At 41.8% G+C, this 21,361-nt stretch overlaps 2 protein-coding genes across 3 annotated transcripts; both read right to left on the bottom strand.

The window, feature by feature from the left end:
- Positions 1–409: 409 nt before the first annotated feature.
- nxf1a (nuclear RNA export factor 1a) lies at positions 410–14,010 on the bottom strand. Of its 2 annotated transcripts, XM_085789614.1 has the most exons (22): positions 13,933–14,010; positions 12,482–12,541; positions 11,694–11,907; positions 9,924–10,089; positions 9,747–9,830; positions 9,477–9,581; positions 9,293–9,373; positions 9,073–9,142; positions 8,175–8,263; positions 7,961–8,068; positions 7,744–7,853; positions 5,232–5,268; positions 3,155–3,223; positions 2,980–3,035; positions 2,722–2,829; positions 2,486–2,544; positions 2,113–2,228; positions 1,974–2,016; positions 1,793–1,871; positions 985–1,167; positions 838–898; positions 410–744 (listed from the first exon to the last, which is right to left on the bottom strand). In XM_085789614.1, the coding sequence occupies exons 1-22, from the start codon at positions 13,997–13,999 to the stop codon at positions 706–708; spliced, it is 2,004 nt and encodes a 667-aa protein (XP_085645740.1). In that variant the 5' UTR covers positions 14,000–14,010; the 3' UTR covers positions 410–705. The 2 variants fall into 2 exon arrangements, with proteins under 2 accessions (XP_085645740.1, XP_085645741.1); XM_085789615.1 differs by lacking the exons at positions 12,482–12,541; positions 13,933–14,010 and adding an exon at positions 12,612–12,860.
- Positions 14,011–15,961: 1,951 nt separating this feature from the next.
- LOC146979642 (uncharacterized) lies at positions 15,962–21,315 on the bottom strand. The gene is made up of 8 exons (XM_085788713.1): positions 21,194–21,315; positions 20,087–21,036; positions 18,658–18,742; positions 18,071–18,284; positions 17,526–17,730; positions 17,298–17,399; positions 16,941–17,012; positions 15,962–16,737 (listed from the first exon to the last, which is right to left on the bottom strand). Exons 2-8 carry the CDS (start codon positions 20,990–20,992, stop codon positions 16,486–16,488), a joined length of 1,836 nt encoding a protein of 611 aa, XP_085644839.1. The 5' UTR covers positions 20,993–21,036; positions 21,194–21,315; the 3' UTR covers positions 15,962–16,485.
- Between the last annotated feature and the right edge of the window lie 46 nt (positions 21,316–21,361).

Here is a 21,361-nt window from a genome sequence, read left to right on the forward strand (position 1 = left end):
GACATATTATAAAAGTTTATACCAGTAGGATTTAGGAGAAGTCTATGGAGAAGTAAGGAAACTGCTCAGGATCTAAAGCGTAGGCTACTATGTGACCTGTCAAATACAGTGGAGGCTGTGGTACAGCATGGGCACGTACAGTATGGCTGCCAGTGCAACTGGGTCACTGGTGTTGACAAGTGCTCAGATTTTGCCAAATGCTGCAAAACTGATAGGACGGTTCTGCAGAGTGCAACTGGATAATGACCTTAACAATGTTTGTTTGCACAATTACCATATGCCACTTAATTGTTGGGATTTTTTGGCTAAAAATATAATTCCAATATTTTTTTTATCTTACTGCAGCAGGAGTAAAATGTAACAGTTGTATGACAAAGTATTTTTTTATTGTTACACACAATAACAAGTAAAGATGAACAAGGTAAGCCATCTGCCTTTATTCCTATGAAAACATGTAGTGATTTCTATACAAATGATCAATATCCAAAATTATGATGCCAACCAAAGATTGTATCATAACACCAGTTTCCAGGTCAAACTGTTTACATTTGGCTGCTAAAACAAAACAGTAATTAAAGTAATCAGATCAAAAGAAACTTGATCTACATTGTTTTTAATAAAACAAAGCTCAATAGTAGGTGATAAAACAAAAAGGATAAATAAAATTACGCAAGATTTAATTTCACATATGTATGATTCAATTCTTCATTTGATGAAAGCAACATCAGGGATCTGGCCTTCCGTCTGGAAAGAGAGAAAAGACATTTCAGGGTCTTACGTTAAAAACTACACCTGTACGGATATTACATTTATCATTTGTAAGTTAAATAATGTTACCTTAAGCTTGGTGAAGATTTGTGCCGCTCTGTTGAAATCCCACTCGTTGTCCTGCAGACACCTGTGACAGATCAAGCGTTGAGATATTTTAAATGACGTAAATAAAAGATGTCATGCAACACTGCAAACACCACAAACACGACTTACTTTTGGGACCATTCAAGGTTCATGCCAGACTTGAGTGAGAAGGCTGTGAGCATCTCCTGCTGTGGTGCAGTGAGGGTGGGGACCGGGCTGGAAGAAGGAGTCGGGGCGGGAGCCACAAAGGCGCGGCGGATCTCCTCTGTTGTGGCCATTCGGATGAAAAGCTGGTCGTTCACGATGCACAAACTGTGTCACAAGAGGAAGCAGACGGCAGACGCACAATGAAGCTTCAATGTTTCAGTTGTGCCAGGAGGTGGATTTCCTGCTCTTTGCTTGTGTGCACAATGTGCTGCTGGATTTAACCGCCTTGTGGTCTTAACTGGCAGGTAATCAGGTTCATGTCGACAACAGCTGTGCAATAAATCCTGCCTTAATTTAAGTGAAGATATTTGTATTTTATTGAAACAGTTTTAGAAATATGTTGTTATAAAGACTTTAATAGCTAATAAACTGCCAGCTTGAGAGTAGTTCTGCTTAATAAAATACAAGAAGCAAAAATGTACATTTAGCCCTTAAATGCTCCTGAAGGGTTCATATTTGAGAAAATCATTTGTTTGGGACTGCCAGTAGGACCAATTGTGGAAAAAACAAACAAACACAGAACTGCATCCAGCTTAATGAAACTATATGATGCATCAGGTGACCTTGTAGTTGCATTTGATATAACCAGGCAAGAATGTTTGTCTTTATGCCAAGTTGATCTTCCTGATGCCCAACTGTTGTTTGCACTTTGAGACAGGCACTTCCACAGGGAAACACAAGATGGACAACAGGAAGGTGATAAAACCCGCTGGGAGCTCACTAATCTTACCCAGTACCCCCTGCTGGGACTGTGATGAAGACTCGAGAGAAAGCCATGGTGGAGTCTCGAGATTTACCATCAGTAGCAACTGAAAAACAGACACGACACAAATTAGTAGCAAATTCACCACCACTCATCTTTGCATTGAATGAGGACCACATGTAGAAATCATGATCAGCAAACATCTCACCTTCTTTGAAGACTCCACTCACTGTGAATGACAGTAGTGTGTTCTACAAACAGAAAAACATTTTTGGAGAATTAATACACAAGTGATTCATGGTGAGAAGAGGGAGTGAATGGCCCAAAAGAAAACTACATGAACTCACCGTGTAGGTGTTTACATCGACAGTAAAGGAGGCGATGTCGTGCTGAGTTTTGGGCAACTCGTTCAGGAAAGCCACCACGTTCAGTCGCGTGTGCTTCAGAAGTCGAAATCTTATTGCTAGAGATGCCGATGTTTGAAGGGGGAAAACACCAAATCACAAAATATTAAGTCTCAACGTCTCACGTGCACTGACAGGTCAAAAGTCCCAACAATGAAAAAGATGCTGTCACTGCTGCTGGGATACAGCCTCTGAAGACCTGACTAAGTAATCCAGTGTAATGTACACACACACACACACTCGTCTTGCTTGATTCTAACTGCCAACGGGAGGATTAATAAATCAATAATACTCCCGACATGAAAGACAAACTCACTTGAGTCTTTCAGCCTCTTCAGGTTTCGACTGTCTTTGTGATATTCTCCCAGACTGCTCCTAAACACAAGAGGACAGAGACACGTGACGTCAGTATGAACACAGAGTTGTCTGAGATGAGTGAAGCTAATGACAGATGAAGCTGCAAATGACTTCTACTGAACGAATTCTACCAGGGAAAAAAACTGAACAACATCATATGTATAGAAAAGCCTGTCTCTTTTAGTGTTATCTTACCTGGAGGGATTCTGGGTGGAGTACGGTGTCGTGAGCGATAACGACGCTCCGTCATGGTAGGCGTCCAGAAGCGGCTGTCTGTCGCCCGAGTCATATATACTGTAGTACCTGCAATGTAGAGTCACATGTGACACAAGTTCATTTTCATGTGTTCTTGAGGTTCTTTCTAGCCCATGGAGGTTGTTTTGGAAGTAATGTTTATGAAATACTAGTTACGGCACATTGCTAGTGCATCTTAATAAAGACTTGGACACTCACTGTTGCAGAAAGCGAAGGATGAGGGCCTTGATTTCATCGGAGCCAAAACAGCTGCCCTGGATTATCAACAGGTAAGACAGTTGTCAGGTGCATGGAAACACTTAACACTCATTACTCAATATCCCATCATGAAGAGCAAATATACTCCTATAAATTACGTGCTAAAATAAGTAACCTTGCACGGAGGAATAGTGGTGGGGGTCTCCACATCAAATCCAATGGGTGGGGGCAGGTCCTGACCATCCTATAAAGGAAAGAACAAATGAAGGAAGATACATGAGAGAGAAGTCAGCACTGGGGGTGGGCTTGACCAGTTGACAGATGATGAATAATAATAATAATAATAATAATAATAATAATAATAATAATAACAATAACAATAACAACAGACTAATAGAACTGTTCGAGCCAAAATTTAAGTTAAATTCAACTTCTCTTCATACAGAAGATACAAACTAGGGCTGCCACGATTAGTCGACTAGTCACGACTACGTCGACTATTAAAATCGTCGACAACTAATTTAATAGTCGATGCGTCGTATTTTTATTTTTTTTTAATTTTGTTTTTCTCTCAAAACTGCTGGGGCACCTTCCACACACGCACCCGCCGCTGCAGCCGCGCACCACACACACACACGTGCACTCACTCAAGGTGAGTTTACAGGTGTTCTCTCTCTTTTCTCTCTCTACCTGTCTTGTCCCTCATCAAGCAGCACCGGTGTAACCCCCCGCCCGCCGCTTCTCTCTCTCTCTCTCTCTCTCTCTCTCTGAGAAGCGCTACTAGGAGCGGTATCGCCGCTCCATCGTTTTAAATCACGGACTGAAAAACAGCCGTTCGTCATTTAAAAATAAAAAAGTCTTCTCTCCCGGCGTAAATCTACGTCAATATTTTCCGGTAGCTTCTCATCACAGTCCACACCTTGCAGAGTTTGAGCTGCACCTCAGTTTCACTTGTTTTCATTTGACAGTTTCACACAGAACTTTCTGGTGGAGTCTTTCCATGTTTCTCCTTCTGTGACAGTAAAAAGGACATTTACATTTTTTCAGACAAGACGATTGTCTTATAAACTATTCGATTTTTTTAACCTATTATTTACAATGAGCACAAGTTATATTTGAATGATAAGCCTACCAAAACGTTATTATTGTGAACAATTCCTTAGTTTCAGGTGTCCACCTCATTTTATTTAAATGTAGCTATGTTTAATGCCAGAGACAAATGAAGGAAAGACAAAAAACCTTTAAGTATTTATTTTGGTGTTGTTTAGGCCAGTGCCTTATCCTTATTTTGCTCAGCTGTTTGCACTTTATGCTACAGTTAAAGCTGCATATTTCATTAAAAGTTTAATGAACTACCATCTTAATTGTCTTTATTTTTAGTTAGCATATACCTTAAACACTTCAAGCTGAAAGCTAATGATGGTATATAAGAGCAGCTGCATGCTGGTGCGATAAGCTGTATGTTTTACATTCAATTTACGTATGATCCGATTAGTCGACTAATCGAAAAAATAGTCGGTGACTAGTCGACTATCAAAATAATCGTTTGTGGCAGCCCTAATACAAACTAATAAACTCATTTAAAATTTGAAGAGAAAACGATTGTATTCTACTGTCATCTACTATAAATCAAATGTGACAGCCATAAGGTGTACGTACACTAGTACACCTAGATTTACAGGTCTTATGAGTTTTGCAACATTGACTAATCACCACATTATGTAAACTGGCATAAAAGGGCTCTCACACCATCCCAACAAATAATAAGTACACTGGACTTTGCTCTCTGTTGATTGGACCATTCTGTGACTTTGTGACATGCCAAGCTACAAGATGAGACTGTTGTTCACTCATGACGGACAAATATGGACACATGTGCAAACACACACGTAATCTGTATGTACTGTCTAGAGCTAAACTTCAGCTCTGTATACTACCTACTGCTGTAACATGTTATGTCAAAATGTCATAAGTAAAAGAATGTTATATCAAAATGTAAAAAAAAAAAAGCAAAAAGCAAAAAAAAGATTATGATAAAGATTTTTATTCTGTGGGTAATGGGGGCGGGACTAGATAGGCTTTTGCTTCTCCTGCTTTCCCTTTCGGCCATGTGTATTGTATTATTTGAACTAAGATTAAGTGTGATGATGATGATTTAAATTGACATGCCCGAAATAAACAAATTGATTGATTGATTGTGGATGAGAAAGCATCAAGAAAGAAAGGAGGCTGAGATAAATATGTGGACTTACCAGTTTGAGAAGCCGGGGAAACCTCTGCCGCACAGCACTAGTATGGGAACAAAAAATCAAGAGCAGGAAAGTTACAACCACAAGCCACAGCGCACACACAGAAGACCACGTTCAATACACTGATACCACTGTCAGTCACTCCTGCTGACCCTCCTATGTCATTTTGTGTCTTTCAGTTTCAGCTGTAATCTTGAGTTGTTACGCTGTCAAGAACATTTGGGGGGTGTACAGATGAGAATAATATTACTACAACCAGTGTTTGTGTAAACCAAGGGATTTATTCTTTGTTGTATGTTAAGTAAATCGACAAATGAACCTGCTTAAGTTTCGTGCCGTGCTGTTCCACAGATCTCCCACCCAAAGGTGTACTTACCAGCAGGTATACTCACCCTCTCCCCCAACATGGAGATATACACAGATCTGACATGGGGAGGCAACACAAGCACACTTTTCTAGGAGCACACACACACAAACATGCAGAGACCCACGATCTACCGGACCACACTGGAAACCAGTAAACACATCCAGGTTTAATTAGTGAAATAAAAAGAGGTTATGATATGCAGTGTTGGGGGAGAGGTCTCCTGTTAACTTCCCCTACCCCCCAAACTCTGGCCCAGATGTTGGGGAGCAGATGGATCTATAAAAACAGGGGTTTGGTTAAAAAGAAATGTAAAAATAAGTAAAATGCACACAGACACAGGTAGTATGGTACGAGTGGTCTGACATTCACGAGAGGAGCCAATCGCTATCGAGCTGGTCGGTGTCTGTGCACATGATTATCAGCAAAGAATAGCAACCTGAGAACAGGGCTGAACAAAAAAAAGGACAGCAGGCCTCAAACTGAGCTGGACCCAGCAGTCTCACCACTCATCCTAGAGCCGTCCCCCGCTGAACAAGCAACGCGTTTATCACCGTTTCTTGGCCATCATCAACTCTGAAGACCTGGGTCTTCTAGCACCAGTAATTTTAGGCATTTCATTTATAGCCAAAGATGGACGCCGTACCTCTGCTTACAGGGGGGCGGGAATATCGTTGGGTTTTTCAACTAAGGTGACAAATCTCTATTCTGCTCTCTCTGGTTGATATTTGAGCTTTTCGTACTGGTCACAGCCGTCAGAAGCTGGAAGAGGAAGCGTTATGACGTTTTCTTCATTTGACTTACTTCGGGCAAAACTGAACTTCAATTTTCAGTTCAGAGGAAAATCTCCCTCACACGTTAGGTTAAGGGTACTTGCCAAACTCTCCACTTCATTCACGGAAAAGCAGAGGCCTGTTTAGGCCAAAGAGAGAGACCACCTTTGATCTTTGGGTCATCGTTAGTCATTGATAATGACAGGTGTCCCCCCTCCTTCTCAGCCCAACAGCGTTTCCTGTGGAGTCCCGTCCTCTCAAGTTCTTCTGCTGGCGTTCTTGGTGAGTCGGAGCTCACAGGGACTGAGGCCGAGTAATCGTGACTGTGCCTGCCTTAGGTTGTCCCAGGGTTTTGAGGTGGGATCTTACCCGTCATAGGCTATCCAGCCTTCCATACTCGCCTGAAACAGGGGGCCGAGTGGGCAGGGGGTGCTACGAGGGGATGGAAATCATTGGCTGTGGATTTTCTTTACTTCATCCAAACATTTGTCAACACAACTGTGGATTGCCCTCTCTCCAATAAACAACCTATACTGTCATACAGTACTGCTCAAGAGATTGTTGTGGATTGGTATTTCTGAAAGCAGTTCACAGTAGATTGTTAGAAGTCATGAAGGCTGAATGTCTTCTTTTTTTTTTTTTCCTTCCCCCTTTTTTTTTTTTTTTTTTTCTTAAGTGCTTCTTCTCAGAGTTATAAATATCAGCAGCAGTGTGATGGTGCTTTATAGCAGCCTATGGGATATTTAACCAGGATGTTGGCAGATGAGTGCTGGGTGCAGCGTCACTGAGGACCATAAAAAAGACCAAAGCATGAAAGGATGTCCCACAAAAAGGTGAAGAGAGAAGACAGCTGTTCAAACTGTGGAGAAATTAAGCAAGTTGAAAGGAAAACAAAGTGCATCGCAGTTCGATGGTTCCTCCCAGCAACTTTTAGAATAAAGAAATGTTTAGGCTGCAGTGTGAAAAGGGAAATGTAATCATCCAGTGGAAAGAAAACATGTAAAACAAAACTCTTTATCAATTGCAAATGAATGTATGTGCTTCTTATCTCCCCCTGCCTTCCTCTCATGCACAACGACACACAACATACACAAACACAGGGAGTTAATGATGAGTGTCAGCTGGCTCTGCTTTGTCCTAAAGTTTGTCCTTGATTGTTAGGGAAATTATTTCTGTTATTATTTATAAAGGTGTCGCTCTCTCGCGTACACACACAACACAAAGCCTTGATCCTCTTTTGTAGCACACTGCCACTTACTCTTGTTGTACAGTGAGAGACCCTTGGAGTCACACACACACACACACACACAAACACTCACACCACTGTGTCCCCCTCTGTAAAAGCTTCTCCACTCACCCCCCTGAACTGCTGACTGACCTGATGTACGCCGCCTGGTCCCTGAAGTACACGCACAGGGGGTTCCTGTTCAGCCACAGCTCCACCAGCTTCAGGCCTTTCAACTTGTCCAGCTCCCGGTCTGTCTTCAGCTGGAGGGCACAACAGCAACACAACAACATGGTGTGAGAGGAGGGTTTTTTTTTTTTAAAGTCTGGTTATTATATTAGATATGAATGTAATGAGCAACCGGCCTCACCTCATTGTGGGACAGGTTGAGGGTCTTCAGATTAGGCACCTTGGTAACCAACTCAGCGAGTTCATCCAGCTTGTGAATGCGGTTGTTGCTCATGTTCAAGCTAGTCAGCTGACAACAGCCAGAGGAGACACGTGTGAGCACAATCACCTCATAAGAAAACTGTTTGGGTGTGCACCTGCGTCATGACATTAAAACCTTTCACTGCATCGATTACCTCTGGAATGTTTTCTTCAATGATCCTGATCACAGCTTCCATGTGTGTCTTCCGACTCAAGGTGACTTCAATTTTTTGGGATGCCAAGTCTGTGACAGAAAAGTAGGATAGCAGAAAACACTCCAAATTGGAAAATGATTTTACAACTTACATTTTTCAAAGGGATAGTTCAACATTTTTGGCAAATTGGCCCCTTTGCCATAATCCCTATAGTCATAGTAGTAGGTTTGTTACCTTTAGTTGTCGGTGCAAGCTATTTTTAGAACGGCGGAGCAGAGCCGCGAGCTGCTCAGAGCCACGCTACAGAGGCTCATGGGATTTCTCGGTTTCCCTCATCAAACTTATCAAATACAAAATCCAAAAACACTTTCGTGGACAAGTTGTGAGCTGCACATTCACCACGCTATGAGATAATAACAGAACATTACGAAACGGAGCCATTTTCGAGGTAAATACAGAGTCTGCTTGCTTAAAAACTGTCCCTAAACGCAACGCGCATCAGCTGTTTTGCATGAATTTACCTCTAAAACAACTCTGTCTGGTAACATTGTGTTATTATCTCATAGCGTGGTGAATGTGCAGGTCACAACTTGTCCACCAGAGCGTTTTGGAGTTGTTGGATTGTGTATTTGATGAGTTTGATGAGGGAAACCAAGAAATCCCATTAGCCTCTGTAGCGTAGCTCTGAGCAGCTCACGGCTCTGCTCCGCCGTTTTAAAAATAGCTTGCACCAGCAATAAAAGGTAACAAACCTACTGCTATGACTATAGGGATTATGGCAAAGGGGCCAATTTGCCAAAATGTTGAACTATCCTTTTAACATTTGTCAAAAGTCTTTGCTGGGTTCAACTTAACAGATTACCTACAACATTTATAGATACCTAAAACACATAATTACCTGGGTCTGTTCGGATGTTGTTCAAGTCAAGTGCTTGCTGGGAACCATCAAAACGTTTTGCCATACATTGCTGTGAAAAATACAAGTCGTCTATATGAGAAGATGAACAGAACCGAACAGCAAAAAAGAAAATTGACAGAACTGAGGGAAGCTTCAAAATCTCTCTGCCCTCAAAAAAAAAGCAAGCAAGCATTACTCTCATCAGATTCCTCTAGCTCACCTTCAGGTGCTCCAAGTGTTCAGGCTTCAGGTCAGCGAGGAGGAAGTTCGGCGGTGCACTGTTGTTGACGTGCACCTCCACCTGTAACCATCAGATGCCGATTTGATTTAAAGTTGCCATAGAACAGGCACGATAAGGGCCAGCAGTGTAGGATTTCACCAAAATGTGAAGATATCTGACATACCTTATAGCCGTCTGCGTCTGTGATCTTGTGCGAACATTTGCGTAAAGCATTGGCAGCGGGGGAATCGTCCACGTAGAAATGGGCCCTGTCATGGTCGACATGAAACTAGAGGAACAGGGAGAGTGGACGTGATGAAGATCAATCTACACAAACTCCTGGCTCAGCAATGTGTTGAGACTGGTGTAATTACTGCTTAATTGAGAACACACAAAATTAACCCTTTCAAGATCTATTCCTTAATGAGTAAGCATTGATGAGGCTTAAACTCACCTGTACAGGTGTAAAGGTAACCGAACAGATGTTCTGAAGAGCTGTCAACAACCATTTTTTGTCGTATTTCCTGCCATGTGGAATCTGTCAAACAGACAAAAAAGAAAAATTATGATTTCTGTAAATAGATTAAAAAGGTGACCTTAAGGTCTTGTGACAACTGTTAACGATACGCACCGTTACTTTGGACCAGCCGGACTGATTCTTCCCTCCTCCTCCGCCACTTCCACCTCCACGGTCCCCTCTGAAGCCGCCGCCGCCTCTACCTCCTCCCCATTTGCCTTGTCGTCTATCTCGGTCAAACCGTCCCTCTCCTTTCCGAAAAGACCTTCCATATGGGTTACTGAAGAAGACAAAACCAGGACATGCAGTGAGGTCTGGAAGTCTGAGACCATGTTCTCATTCACTCGAGTCCACAGCATTTATTTTGTCCTGACATTAAAATGCATCCTGACTGATCAGATCACAAGTGGACAACGCTGGGACCATAACCTCAAAGCTGGCATTACGGACCACTTGTGACTGGATCTCATTTTTCCGTCCTGTATGAAAATGAACTTGCTGCGTGTGTTGTGAGGGATTGGCCCGACCACCTCTGAATGTGGGTTTAGTGATCAAATCTCAAATGTAACCTAAATGCATCTTGGATGGATGTTAATGCCAGGGTTGAGGGTTTTAAGGTTCTTTCTTGTCATTGTATATATACACACAGCAACGAAAGAATACATATACAACGAAATTACATTGCACCAAATTAAAAAGGGCTCGGCCACAGAGCAGTCTGAGCAGGGCCTTAGTTCCTTCTACAGACTTCCTGCTTCGTTGGCTGAGAGTAGTATTTTCCAACCGCCCAGGACCAAACGAAGCAGAGTTTCTAAATGTCTCTGCAACTAGCAAGTCCAACAAGAAGGCGTTTTTGTATTGTTGCAATTCTTTATCTTTATCGTATAATCTTCTGTGCCATGTGATGATTACTATTATTATTTTTTGACTAAATGTTTGATTGATTGTCAGCTGGTGTTTTCGAGGGAGGTTATATATATGGGTCACACCCATTCAGCAGTCTCACGCTGAAGAAAGCCAAGGGCTGAAACGTGTCCGTCAGGCACTGCTGTGCGTTAAATAAATGTTTCAAGTTTATTTTGTGAGTGCTGCCATTTCAGTTTTTTCATTGTTGCAATTCTTTATCTGCCAAAGCCAGTGCAGAGTTCATGTGTCTCTGTGTCATTATACATTTACACTAAATGTTGTGCACCACCCTTCCTGTAAGGGTTGACAAACATTTTGAGGGTTGTGACATTTCCCACCTCCTGTATAGTGATAATTTAGCTACCTTTTAAAGAATGCAATAACGGCACCGAGTGCTGCATCATGTCACGAGGGCTTGACACCCAATGCATGTGCTGTCAGAGTGTGAAGTAATTCAAATACATTCACACACGAGAAGTTGAAAAATCCCATATTGCTAGCAAGGGATACCTAAAAAGTAAAACTGTGAAATGTACAGCAGATTCATATAAAACGGTGTTAAAATAACAGTAGCAAATGGTTCAACAAAACGACTGAACTGGACTCCATTCACTTTTACAGTTTCACTTTTGTTTTTATTTTCACGTGGGTAGACCGCAAACTGAGGTTTCATATCCTGCACAAATAACGAGAATAATTCTGCTCTACTTTTTCTTCCTGTACCTGTATAAAGATTAGAGGGAAAACTTGTATGTTTGATCACATTGAATCTATCATCCTGGTACAACATTTGAAAGCTTAATTTGGCTTCTACACTAAACAACTCTCCAGCCCCCCCCCGCCCCCCCGTATTTACCAAGGTTCTTGTTTTAGAACGTCCCCTCAAGTCTCACCACAGCAAACATGATGTTTATTATCAGTTAAATTATCAACGGGATGCTGATCAACGCATTGGCTTAGGGAGTGATCCATACTTACAATCTGTGCTGGGAGTTGTTGTCCTGAGGGCCATCGCTCATAGTTACGTCTCCATCAGTGTCGTCAAGCCTCGACCGTGGACCTGGACCTCCAAAGCCACCCTGGTGACCTCCCCGTTGCCGGTCTCGACGGGACCTGTCATTTGGCCGACCTTTGTTGCCGCCTCGGCCTTTACGGTTGCGAAACTGTGGTGGAGCGGTTCTATCATCATGCTCTGAGCAGAGGGACAGAAAACAAATGCTAGTCAATTTGATATAATAAACTAATAATAATAATAATAATATATCACATCATAAAACATACATTACGTTGAGTTCTACAACTTTATCCGCACATAAGTAACCAGATGAGCCTTAAATACATCAAACAATGCACTATTATAGATAGAACAATTAATAGATCAAGCCACAGTGATTGTTATTGTGTGATGTGTATAAGATGGAAAGAAATAAGCACATATTCTGCATTTAGATTTTATAAACAGTATCATTGGAGGCTCTTACGGAAATCTAGTCACATGTATGAACATATATCAAAACCTATAAGTTTTAAAGAGTCCTCCATGTGAATACTAGGAATAAAATAAGCTGTAGGACAGGCCTGGTTAACATCTGCAATGTCTGTATTCATTCTACTCTAATTTACAGCTATAAACAATAGTCATATTAATATTATACATACTAATATGGTGATAAAAAACGAACTGCTAGCAGTGACGATAGTGTAAATGCTTGTGTCAGTAAAGGGGCATAGTTAGACCTTCAGACTGCCCATATGTGCTCTGTTACCTCCTGAGACCATGAAACCAGCGCTTCTGACCTCTCTCTCCGACATAAAGTCCTCATGGTCTGAGGGAAAATGGTAAATAGGAGCAAAGAAAACGTCAGATTATAGTTTTGATGCATAGTTTTCTCTTACCGTTGTAGTAATGCCCGCCATCCGCCATATTTCTCTGTTAAGTGTCAGACTGGAAAAACAGGAAAAAAAAACACACACACGCACGCACCACCCTGGGTCTAAAAACCAATGTCGAGAGGGGGCTTCTCGTTCATGAAACACAACAGCAAGGCCGTGGAAGAAGCCCCGACATTAGTCGTGGGTCAAAAAGACGGACAAAGGCGACGCCGACCTGGTGGCAGCGAGTTGCTCTTTAACTAGTTAGCTGTTAGCATTGCTAGCTGCTCCCACTGTGCGTTGACGAGAAGACAGCGGAAGTGTTTACGTCACAGCGTTTCTACTTCCGGGGTACGTTGAAGGCGCGGAGATGAAAAAGTAAAACCAGTAACTGAGCATAACACAACACAACCAGAATATGTGAGTATACTAGTATAAAAATTAAATAAAAAACATTTAAAAAACAGTCACAATCAATTTTGTATCACTAACAGTTGTAAAAAATAAAAAATAAATAAATAAAAATGACTTGCAACCTCTTGCTGTTTAAAATCCACGGACAAGATTAAAAATAGTCTACTAAATATATGATAATTTCCATTTGTGACCAAGTATTTTTCAAAATGTTTTTTTCTACTTTTACATGAGATAGTAGTTTAATAGTTCAATTAAAAAAACCGCATACATTTCTTACACCTAGCCAAAATCAATGTACTCTTGATGTACTCTAACACAACAGTGCTGCTTGACTGACACACACAAACACAATTTTGCACTTATGTTTCTATAGGTTTTTTGTTTTGTTTTTTTCATATACTGCAATGATACTATTTAAATACGACCAAGGTACTTCTAGTTTAGCACAATAGCTATACAGGCTTCACTTTGTTATCCTAATCTTTTCTTGTATTTATTATCAACTATTCATCATAGTTGCACTGGTTTGTTTGTTTACCGCTGGCATGATCAGACACGTGGTAATCCTCCTGCAGTAATTTGAAACAATTACAGTGAACTCTCTAGCTCATTGCCACCAGGAAAAGAGATAATTTCTGATCAAAATGAAAGAGTTGTGCTGTCATATCAGGTAGCCTATCAAAACCATCAGACATCTCTGACGAGTTCAATTTTGGTAAAGATGAGTAAAAAAACAAAACAACAAAAATACAGATAGCTACTAATGTAGGTACAAGCTTTGTTTACTTTCAAATAGTTAACTTTCTTCTACTATCTCCATCATCTCTCCCACCGTGACCTACTTTAACACGGAGCTTCAATCACATCTACCTGGTCCACCTGCCTGAGAGACGAGCCCACGTGTCTGTGATTAACGAGCCAAACTCACCTTGATCCAGGACACGTGTCACCACCAGGCTGGGGTAGCAGGTACGGAAGAAAGTTACACGGTCCATCAGGGAAAAAACCTCCTCTGGGGGAAAGTGTCACATACTTGTCATTTGGAAAGCATTTAAAAATAAAAATGCCACGCAGTGAATCGTCTATATGGTAAAAAAAAATAAAAAATAAAATAAATGAAGGTAAGAAATTGCATTAGCTTAGGCTATCTGTTAGCATTATGGCGGCGTCGCGTATTTGCAGACTGGCGTGCAAAACCTGATTAATTTACCGATTAATTTTCCCTTTTTTCCCCTGGTTATATATTTCTCGATGCTAACGGGAACACCTGGCCGCTGTCCCCCGGTGGTGGTCGGTGCCAGCTCGGTGCCAGCTCGGTCCCGCCCGACTTGATCCGCTGCAGCTCGTTCAGCAACAGGCGCCGCCGCTGCAGCTGCTGGCTCCACTGGTCCACATGGAGCACGTCCTCAAACCATCATCAGCACATTATCTCTAATATAAACGTCTCTAATGCCGTTGTTTTCTATCACCTTTATCTTATTGTGCAATAACCGTGTTAGTTTCGAAATGTTCTCAGACTTGTATTTTGGTTGTTTCAACTAGTTGCATTCAGCTTATTTTCGACTTATAAACGAGTAAATAATAATAGGCTCATTCATTCATTGATATTATTTTTTCTACAAATTTATGTTTGTCTACAATGTGTATATAAAACAAAACAAAAAAAATATTTTTTTAAATCAGATTTGATCAGATTTTTATTCTTGGCCTGTAAACATGGTCAAGCTTGTCCTGGTTGTAGCCTACAATCTCCCTCTTTTTTTCTGAGGGCAGAGGAAGCCTATTTGTGTACTAAAATGTCTATTCTCATTCAGGTCATCGTTCTTGTCTTCCCAGACAAATACAAGTCCAATTTGCCCAGAAATAAAAAAGTGTATTAAAATGTTTTCTTTTTTGGTTATAGTAGCTACTTATTTGTAGCAGTTCTACACTTATCAAATATGTTGATTTGTGATTATTCTGATACTTATGATACTATATGTTATTAGTCATTTTATGGATTCCCTTTTCCATGATCATCTTATGTGTGTGTTTTTTCTAACCACTCCCATGGGTAGACCCCCCAAAAAACAAAAAACAAAAAAACTATGAGAAGCACCTGAATGTAATTGTTCAGATCAGAGCCAGGTCAGTGATTGAATAAATATATTTTGCCTTTTGGGAAAAGACAGTGTTGCGAGTTTTTTTTTTTTTTTTTTGCCTTGTCTACAGTATATGCATCATTTTCTTTCTTTTTTTCTTTTCTTTTTTTTGAGGTTTCCTTTTGGGACATTATTTAGAAATACAGTGGGATTTACAGACTGATACAGTAAAGTAAAGTGGTTCCCTTTTTGTGTGACAATGAAGTCAAGCTGTTACAGTTTTTCTCAGTTGCTAAAACACTAAACCCTGTTGTCTGAACCAAATTCTCAGTTGCCTGAACCCACTGATTGAATCAGTCACTCTTTTGGCAAAACCATTTTTGTTTTGCAAGAGGAGAAGATGAGAGGCGACAGGGTGAAGAAAGAAAGGATGAGGGAGGGAGGGAGGGAAATGCACAGGTTTTTTGTTTTGCGACATGCATTTAGCTACAGTGAACAATAAACATTTATTTCTACAGCTTCATGTGCTGAGCATTGTGTTATCTATTTTTCTATGTAGTGTTTAGTGGCTGTTCAGTTTTGGGCACAGATTGAACTGTTTTGAGGTGAAAGTTTGGTTTTGCAAGAAGAGTCTGAGGTTTTGTGAATGTAACTTGAAAATTGGGGTTTGTGTTCACAGTTTAGAGAAAATGAGAGAAGCTTTCGAGAAATGTGTCTTAGCAATCGAGAAAAACTGTAAAATCACCATCAGTCCAATCCATGGAAGTATTAATGTGTGATAAGGATTTCTGCTGTCTGTAGTTCATATGTCTGTAACCTGTTGGTGATAATGTGAAATGACAGAGGAGCATCGTGACATATGGAGACTGAGCAGATCAAGGCATTTATTGTTTATTTCACTTAGCTTAAGTTACACCACATAATATGTTAAAGTGAACATAACATTTCAGCTGCATCACATAGATAATTCAAAACTCTGAGAATAATAATCACATATGTTTCACCAACTTATTTTCATCTGTAGGCTATTTCAGATATCATTTTTATAGACATTCTTTCTTAGGCACACTAGTTTATTATAGCAGGTATAAAATGGTAATTGGAAAAAAAAAATCAAGAAAAAAGTCATATAAAGCTTAAACTCTTTGAGTCCATAACACCATGTCTCAACTGTTTTAGTATAGGGTACATGCCAGATGTACCATATCACATTTCTATAATTATAGCTGAATTGTACTCCCTTGTTCTTCTTCAGCCTGTGAAGAGGGGTTCATCACCACAATCATTATTCTCCTCTCTCATCTCATCCAGTGTATGAAACGAGGCAAGAGTTTAAAGTGTAACAGCACCCAAGTGTACCCTTTAAGGGTCGTCTCAACCACCGCAACCCTCCGTCCGCTTCATGTAACACTCTTCTCATCTCCACCGTCGTCCTCCTGTTGCCAGGAGACCACACTGATGGCCTGGCCCAGAGACGAGATGAGGGACGCGAGGCCGATGAGGTAGCCGTCCTCTCTGCTCCCCTCAGCCCACGGGACGTTGTGTTGGAGCCTGCTCGTGTCGGGCACAGGCGTCGTCTTCCCAAAGTCAATCATCCACACGTTGGCTTTGCTGCTATGGTCGTGGACAAAGAGAAGCGAGCTCCCAATCACCTGATCCGGTGAATTTGAGCGAGAGAGAAATAAACCAGAAGAGGAATAACGATGAGCAGAAAAACCTTACTTCCATAAATTAATTCTTGACAGTTGTATCTTATATGCTGATATTTTAAACCCATGTTCTTCACTTCAGCCAAAAATAATTTAAACCAGAATTTGAAACAAATGGAGGTGAGAATTTGTGTTTGTGAACCAACCTCATGGCTTCTGAAAAATGTTGAATTTTTCAGTGCATCACTCAGGGCCAGGAGTCTGGAGTGGTACGCTTTCTGACAGGAGATTGAAAAACAGAAAAGACTGAAACACCTGTAGTGTAGCTGCAACAAGTTGTGTTAACATGGATAGACTGAGGAGAGAGGGCACTGAATGTAAAAACAATGCGACTGATTTAGGAGGAAAGGGCAGAAAAGTGGTATAATAGTCGCTGACAAGTTTAAATTTACATTTCCTTTTAGGTTTTGTTGTATTTTGAAAACCGTGGTAGGCTAGTCATTGCAGTAGCTCTGAGTGTGTACACAAAGTTTCTGTTTGCTATAGTACATATAAGCACTGACCAGGATGTCCAGCTGACTCCTGGTAAAGTAGAGCAACGCCTCTGTGACTTGAGCCAATGTCAGAATCTTTCTGAAGTCCCGTTGGACACTGCCGTCCTCCATCTGTCTCACACACACACACACACACACACCAGTACAGACGTTTGCAGATGGTCAAGGAATGAAAGTGGTCAAGGTGAATGGGTATTTATGAGTTATTAAGTGATTTATTGGCCTCTATACTCTCACCATGATGCCCTCTATCCTGAAGCCCAGTGTGGATGTAGAAGTTGTTGTATCCCTCCACTGAAGGTAGCGCCACTTGGTCACACCTTTCTGCGCGTGTTCCTCTGCTGATGGAGCTGACGGGTCTATTTTCACCATCTTCTGGTACATATCAGTCCGCAGTGTGGCTTTGCTACGAGCTTTGACCAGTTCTTCCTCTTGGTATGTCCTAATAGAAAAACTCTCATAAAAATTCATTGTGTAGAAAAAAACATACTGCTACATGGAAAAACGGTGATGTGAAGAGTAAGACCTTTCATTCATAATTTAGTAACTAGAGATGAAAAGTTGAGATTATTTTACCATCTACTGTTTCTAAAGCCAGAAATTAACCTCAAGGGTCAACATGAAGGTCAAGTCCTCATTAACATGGAAGTTTTAATTGTCAGAATCCTTCTGACAAAGATCATGTAATATTGTTAATCAGGGACGAGAGGCCATGTAAATAATCATTTGAATAACAGGAACCCCTCTCTCTACAACCAGAAATGTAAGAATTGCTCTCAAACCTGACTCCCATCTTGCAGTCCATGATCACAGGTCTCCTCAGGCCGCTCAGCAGGTCCTCCAGCCGGATGTAGAGGTGCTCCCCCCTAGTGACCACGCCGTGGTATTGCGGGACGAAGGGTCTCAGCGGGTCTCTCATCAGGCAGTCCAGGCAGTTTGCCTCCACCTCGCTGTGCAGTTTCAGCACCTCCCCTCCGTCACTCAGCTGGAAGTTACCTGCTGACACCAGCGACGAAGGGAAAACCTTAAAATAATCATGGGTTCATATTATGAATAAACCAAGACGGCACGATGTGGATATGATCTGAATTCAGGAGCACTACATGAGCTAAATGGACTGGTGATGAGTTTTACTGAGCGTTTATTTTAGTGATAATAATAAGCTCAACATGCTGTAGCCCTCTATGAGGTGACAGCTCTTTATGAATTAACTTAAAAGTGACAGTTAAGATTTTTTTTAAAGGCGTTTTCGGAGTTTCTAAAAAAAAGTGACTTTGTGGAGATAAAAGTAGGATATTATGGGCTTGTACAGGCTTATAATTATCAGTAGTGTAGAGAAACACACAGTTTCTGTTAGTGTAACACATGCCTTGATGTCCAGCCAGCTGGACCCAGGAGCTCTGCCGCCGCAGCGACCAGTGCATCATGGTCAGGTAGGTTTTCCAGGTGCGACACTGAGGCACAAAAGAAAGCAGATCACGTTGTTGCCTTCAAGCTAAGTGCACATTGAGAAGGGAGTAGAGCAGGGGTGTCCAACTCATTTTAGTGCAGGGGCCATAAACAGAGCAATTTGATCTCAAGTGGGCCGGACCATTCATATAATAATAACATAACATAACATAACATAACATAATAATGAAAACTATACATTTTCCCAGTACATTATTAAGATGTTTACATTTAATGGACTACCCTTTTACACAACACTATGAACCTGAAAAATATATGTAATTTAAACAACATTATGCTTCCTCTGTCTTCTATGTAGTTTTCACAGTGGGCAAATTCATCCTGCGGCCCAGTTTTGGCCCGTGGGCCGTACGGTTGACACGCCTGCTCCTGTCCACAGACCCAACATCCATTTTCCGTCTTGTGGGCAGGGTCGGCGTTGGATCTCTGATAGGCAACAGGTATGAAGCATCGACAGACAAACATATTCACCTCCATCAGTATTTTTAAATCTAGCTACATGCAGATGGAAAGTGGAGCTGAGCCTGTGTTACTAAAAGGTCTAAGTAGCAGCTCAAGGCCAGATGCTCATCTTGTAGCCTGGTTTGTACTCTCTCAGAGGAAACCCTGACAGAAACACATCATACAGACCGTTGGGGGAACATTATACAGTATTAACACCTGCAGGTCAACAAACAAGTGCTAGTACATGTTCTGTTTACAAACAATGCATTCCTCGACAGTTATGAGCTGTTTTGTATATACACAAAGCAGCTGCCACTCCAGGGACAGGCACGGCATTGAAACCCCATGGGAACCTACAGTCAACCAGGCCATGCTGTTAAAAACTGTTACAACATAATGCAGTTTGCAGCTTGAGGAAAATGTTTATATTTAAAGGCCTCGTTTTTTGTTTTTTTTTAATCGCAGGTGTCTGACCTTTAAATCCTAAATGTTATAGTATTTTGGAGATGGGGTTGTCACTTCACTGTGAAAGTCTTCACCTTTGATTCAGTCATAATGGATTACTGCTCAATGTCCAACAATACAAACAGAGAGTATACCTACACACAAAATAAATGAGCATACTCCCCAGTTCTCCTTCAGCTTTCTGCTCCATATCTGTAGCAGCAGCAGCAGCCTGCATGCAAACACCATTCAAATCCACCCTCATCAAAGTCCTCTTTCAAGCCCATGCAAATCACCAGGACCACAGGTGCAAAGAACAGTTGAGAAATATAGTTTTAGGCCTCCCATCAAAAAACCATAGCAGCCAGTGCTTATACTGGGATATCAAATGCCTTTTAGCTCTCATCCATCTGTTCTGTGTTGTTTTAGACCTTTCTTACCTTTCTGAACGCCTTTCTCTTTTTGCCAGCCTCCTCTCCTTCACTGAAGACCTCATCGCTCTCTGCTGAGGAGAGGCTGATGGAGGAGCAGGAGGAGGTGGAGGAGGATGAGTGCAGAAGCTTGGAGAGGATCGGATGTGGGGAGGACCTCGGTTGTGTCGAGGAGGCCCCTCGCAGCTCCTCGGCCTCTTCATCCTTCCCCTCAGGCGTTTCCTCACTCCCCTCCGTCTCTGCCTCCACTGCTGACACAGACCTCTTCCTCTCTTCGTCCCCCTCCTCTTGTCTCTCTGTCTCAAAACTTCTCCAGTGTTTCCACTCGCCGCTTGTGCCCCCGTCTCCCCCCTTATTGTCACACTCCCCTTCTTCCCCAGTCTCCTCCACTCTTCTTTTCCCACTCCACCTTCCCTTCTCACATCTTTCAGTGTCAGCTTCACAGCTCCCCCCTGACCTCTCGTTCCTCCTCACCCTCCATTTAGCTCTCATGTCATCCCTCGCACACTTTGTTGTCGGCTCTCCATCTTCTTCCCTCTCTGTGCCTTGGTCTTCTTTTTCCTCTGTGGCTTGAAAGACCTCGTTCCTGTTTTCCTGCATTTCCTCATCATTTCCGAGATGCTGATGTTGAGGGCTGCTTCTTTCTGAATCAATCTCATGATTGTCCCATTCTCCATCGTCCCCCAGTCCACCTATACACTGACTGTAAGGCGGGAAGCTCTTTGCCAACTGGAGCCTGGGTCTGGTTCTCACTTTGACTTTCCTGCAGCTGTTGGAAGGCCGCTCGCTGATCGTCAGGTGTTGGTGCGTCTGGTCCGATAGTGTGGCAGAAATATTCATCATTTGCTTGCTGTCTATCTCCATCTTCATTCCCTCTATGATGTTATTAGCCGTCGTGTCCGTATTTGTGTCCATTGTACAGTGTAGACGGGAAATCTACTCCATGAGTCCAACATGTGCTTGAATAGAACAAACAGGAAATGTTTACAAGAGATGCTTAGTTTTGAATATGTTTGAGGAAATGCATTTACAAGTAACTCCCCCCCCCAACAAAGCCTCAGTGATATACTAAGCTTGCTCAAAATGACACATATGGCCACATGGTGTCTAACTTACCTCACCTGTGTCTTCCACCTGTTAGATCTCAGTGACAGAAAACTCTGTGCCCGTCAGTGAGTTGAATCTCCCTTTCATTGTCTCTACAGGTGCCATATTTTGCATGCACTGACGTCATTAAGTTTCCAAAGCTGCATAAAGAGGCAGTGCCACAGACTAAGAGGACAT

This window comes from Trachurus japonicus, chromosome 10 (assembly GCF_045865225.1).
Source record: "Trachurus japonicus isolate A0001 chromosome 10, Traja_1.0".
In the NCBI taxonomy this organism is placed as follows: Eukaryota; Metazoa; Chordata; class Actinopteri; order Carangiformes; family Carangidae; genus Trachurus; species Trachurus japonicus.

What these genes read in the sequence shown, in the direction of transcription:
- LOC146979642 (XM_085788713.1), bottom strand. Translation starts at nt 20,992, where the DNA reads ATGGACACAAATACGGACACGACGGCTAATAACATCATAGAGGGAATG. An exon ending in AGAGAAAGGCGTTCAGAAAG is followed by an intron (nt 18,743 to 20,086) that starts GTAAGAAAGGTC and finishes TTTGTGCCTCAG; the next exon opens with TGTCGCACCTGGAAAACCTA. An exon ending in TCAGGATAGAGGGCATCATG is followed by an intron (nt 17,400 to 17,525) that starts GTGAGAGTATAG and finishes TGTGTGAGACAG; the next exon opens with ATGGAGGACGGCAGTGTCCA.
- nxf1a (XM_085789614.1), bottom strand. Translation starts at nt 13,999, where the DNA reads ATGGACCGTGTAACTTTCTTCCGTACCTGCTACCCCAGCCTGGTGGTG. An exon ending in GACCAGGCGGCGTACATCAG is followed by an intron (nt 5,269 to 7,743) that starts GTCAGTCAGCAG and finishes TTCCCATACTAG; the next exon opens with TGCTGTGCGGCAGAGGTTTC. An exon ending in AAATCTTCACCAAGCTTAAG is followed by an intron (nt 745 to 837) that starts GTAACATTATTT and finishes CTCTCTTTCCAG; the next exon opens with ACGGAAGGCCAGATCCCTGA.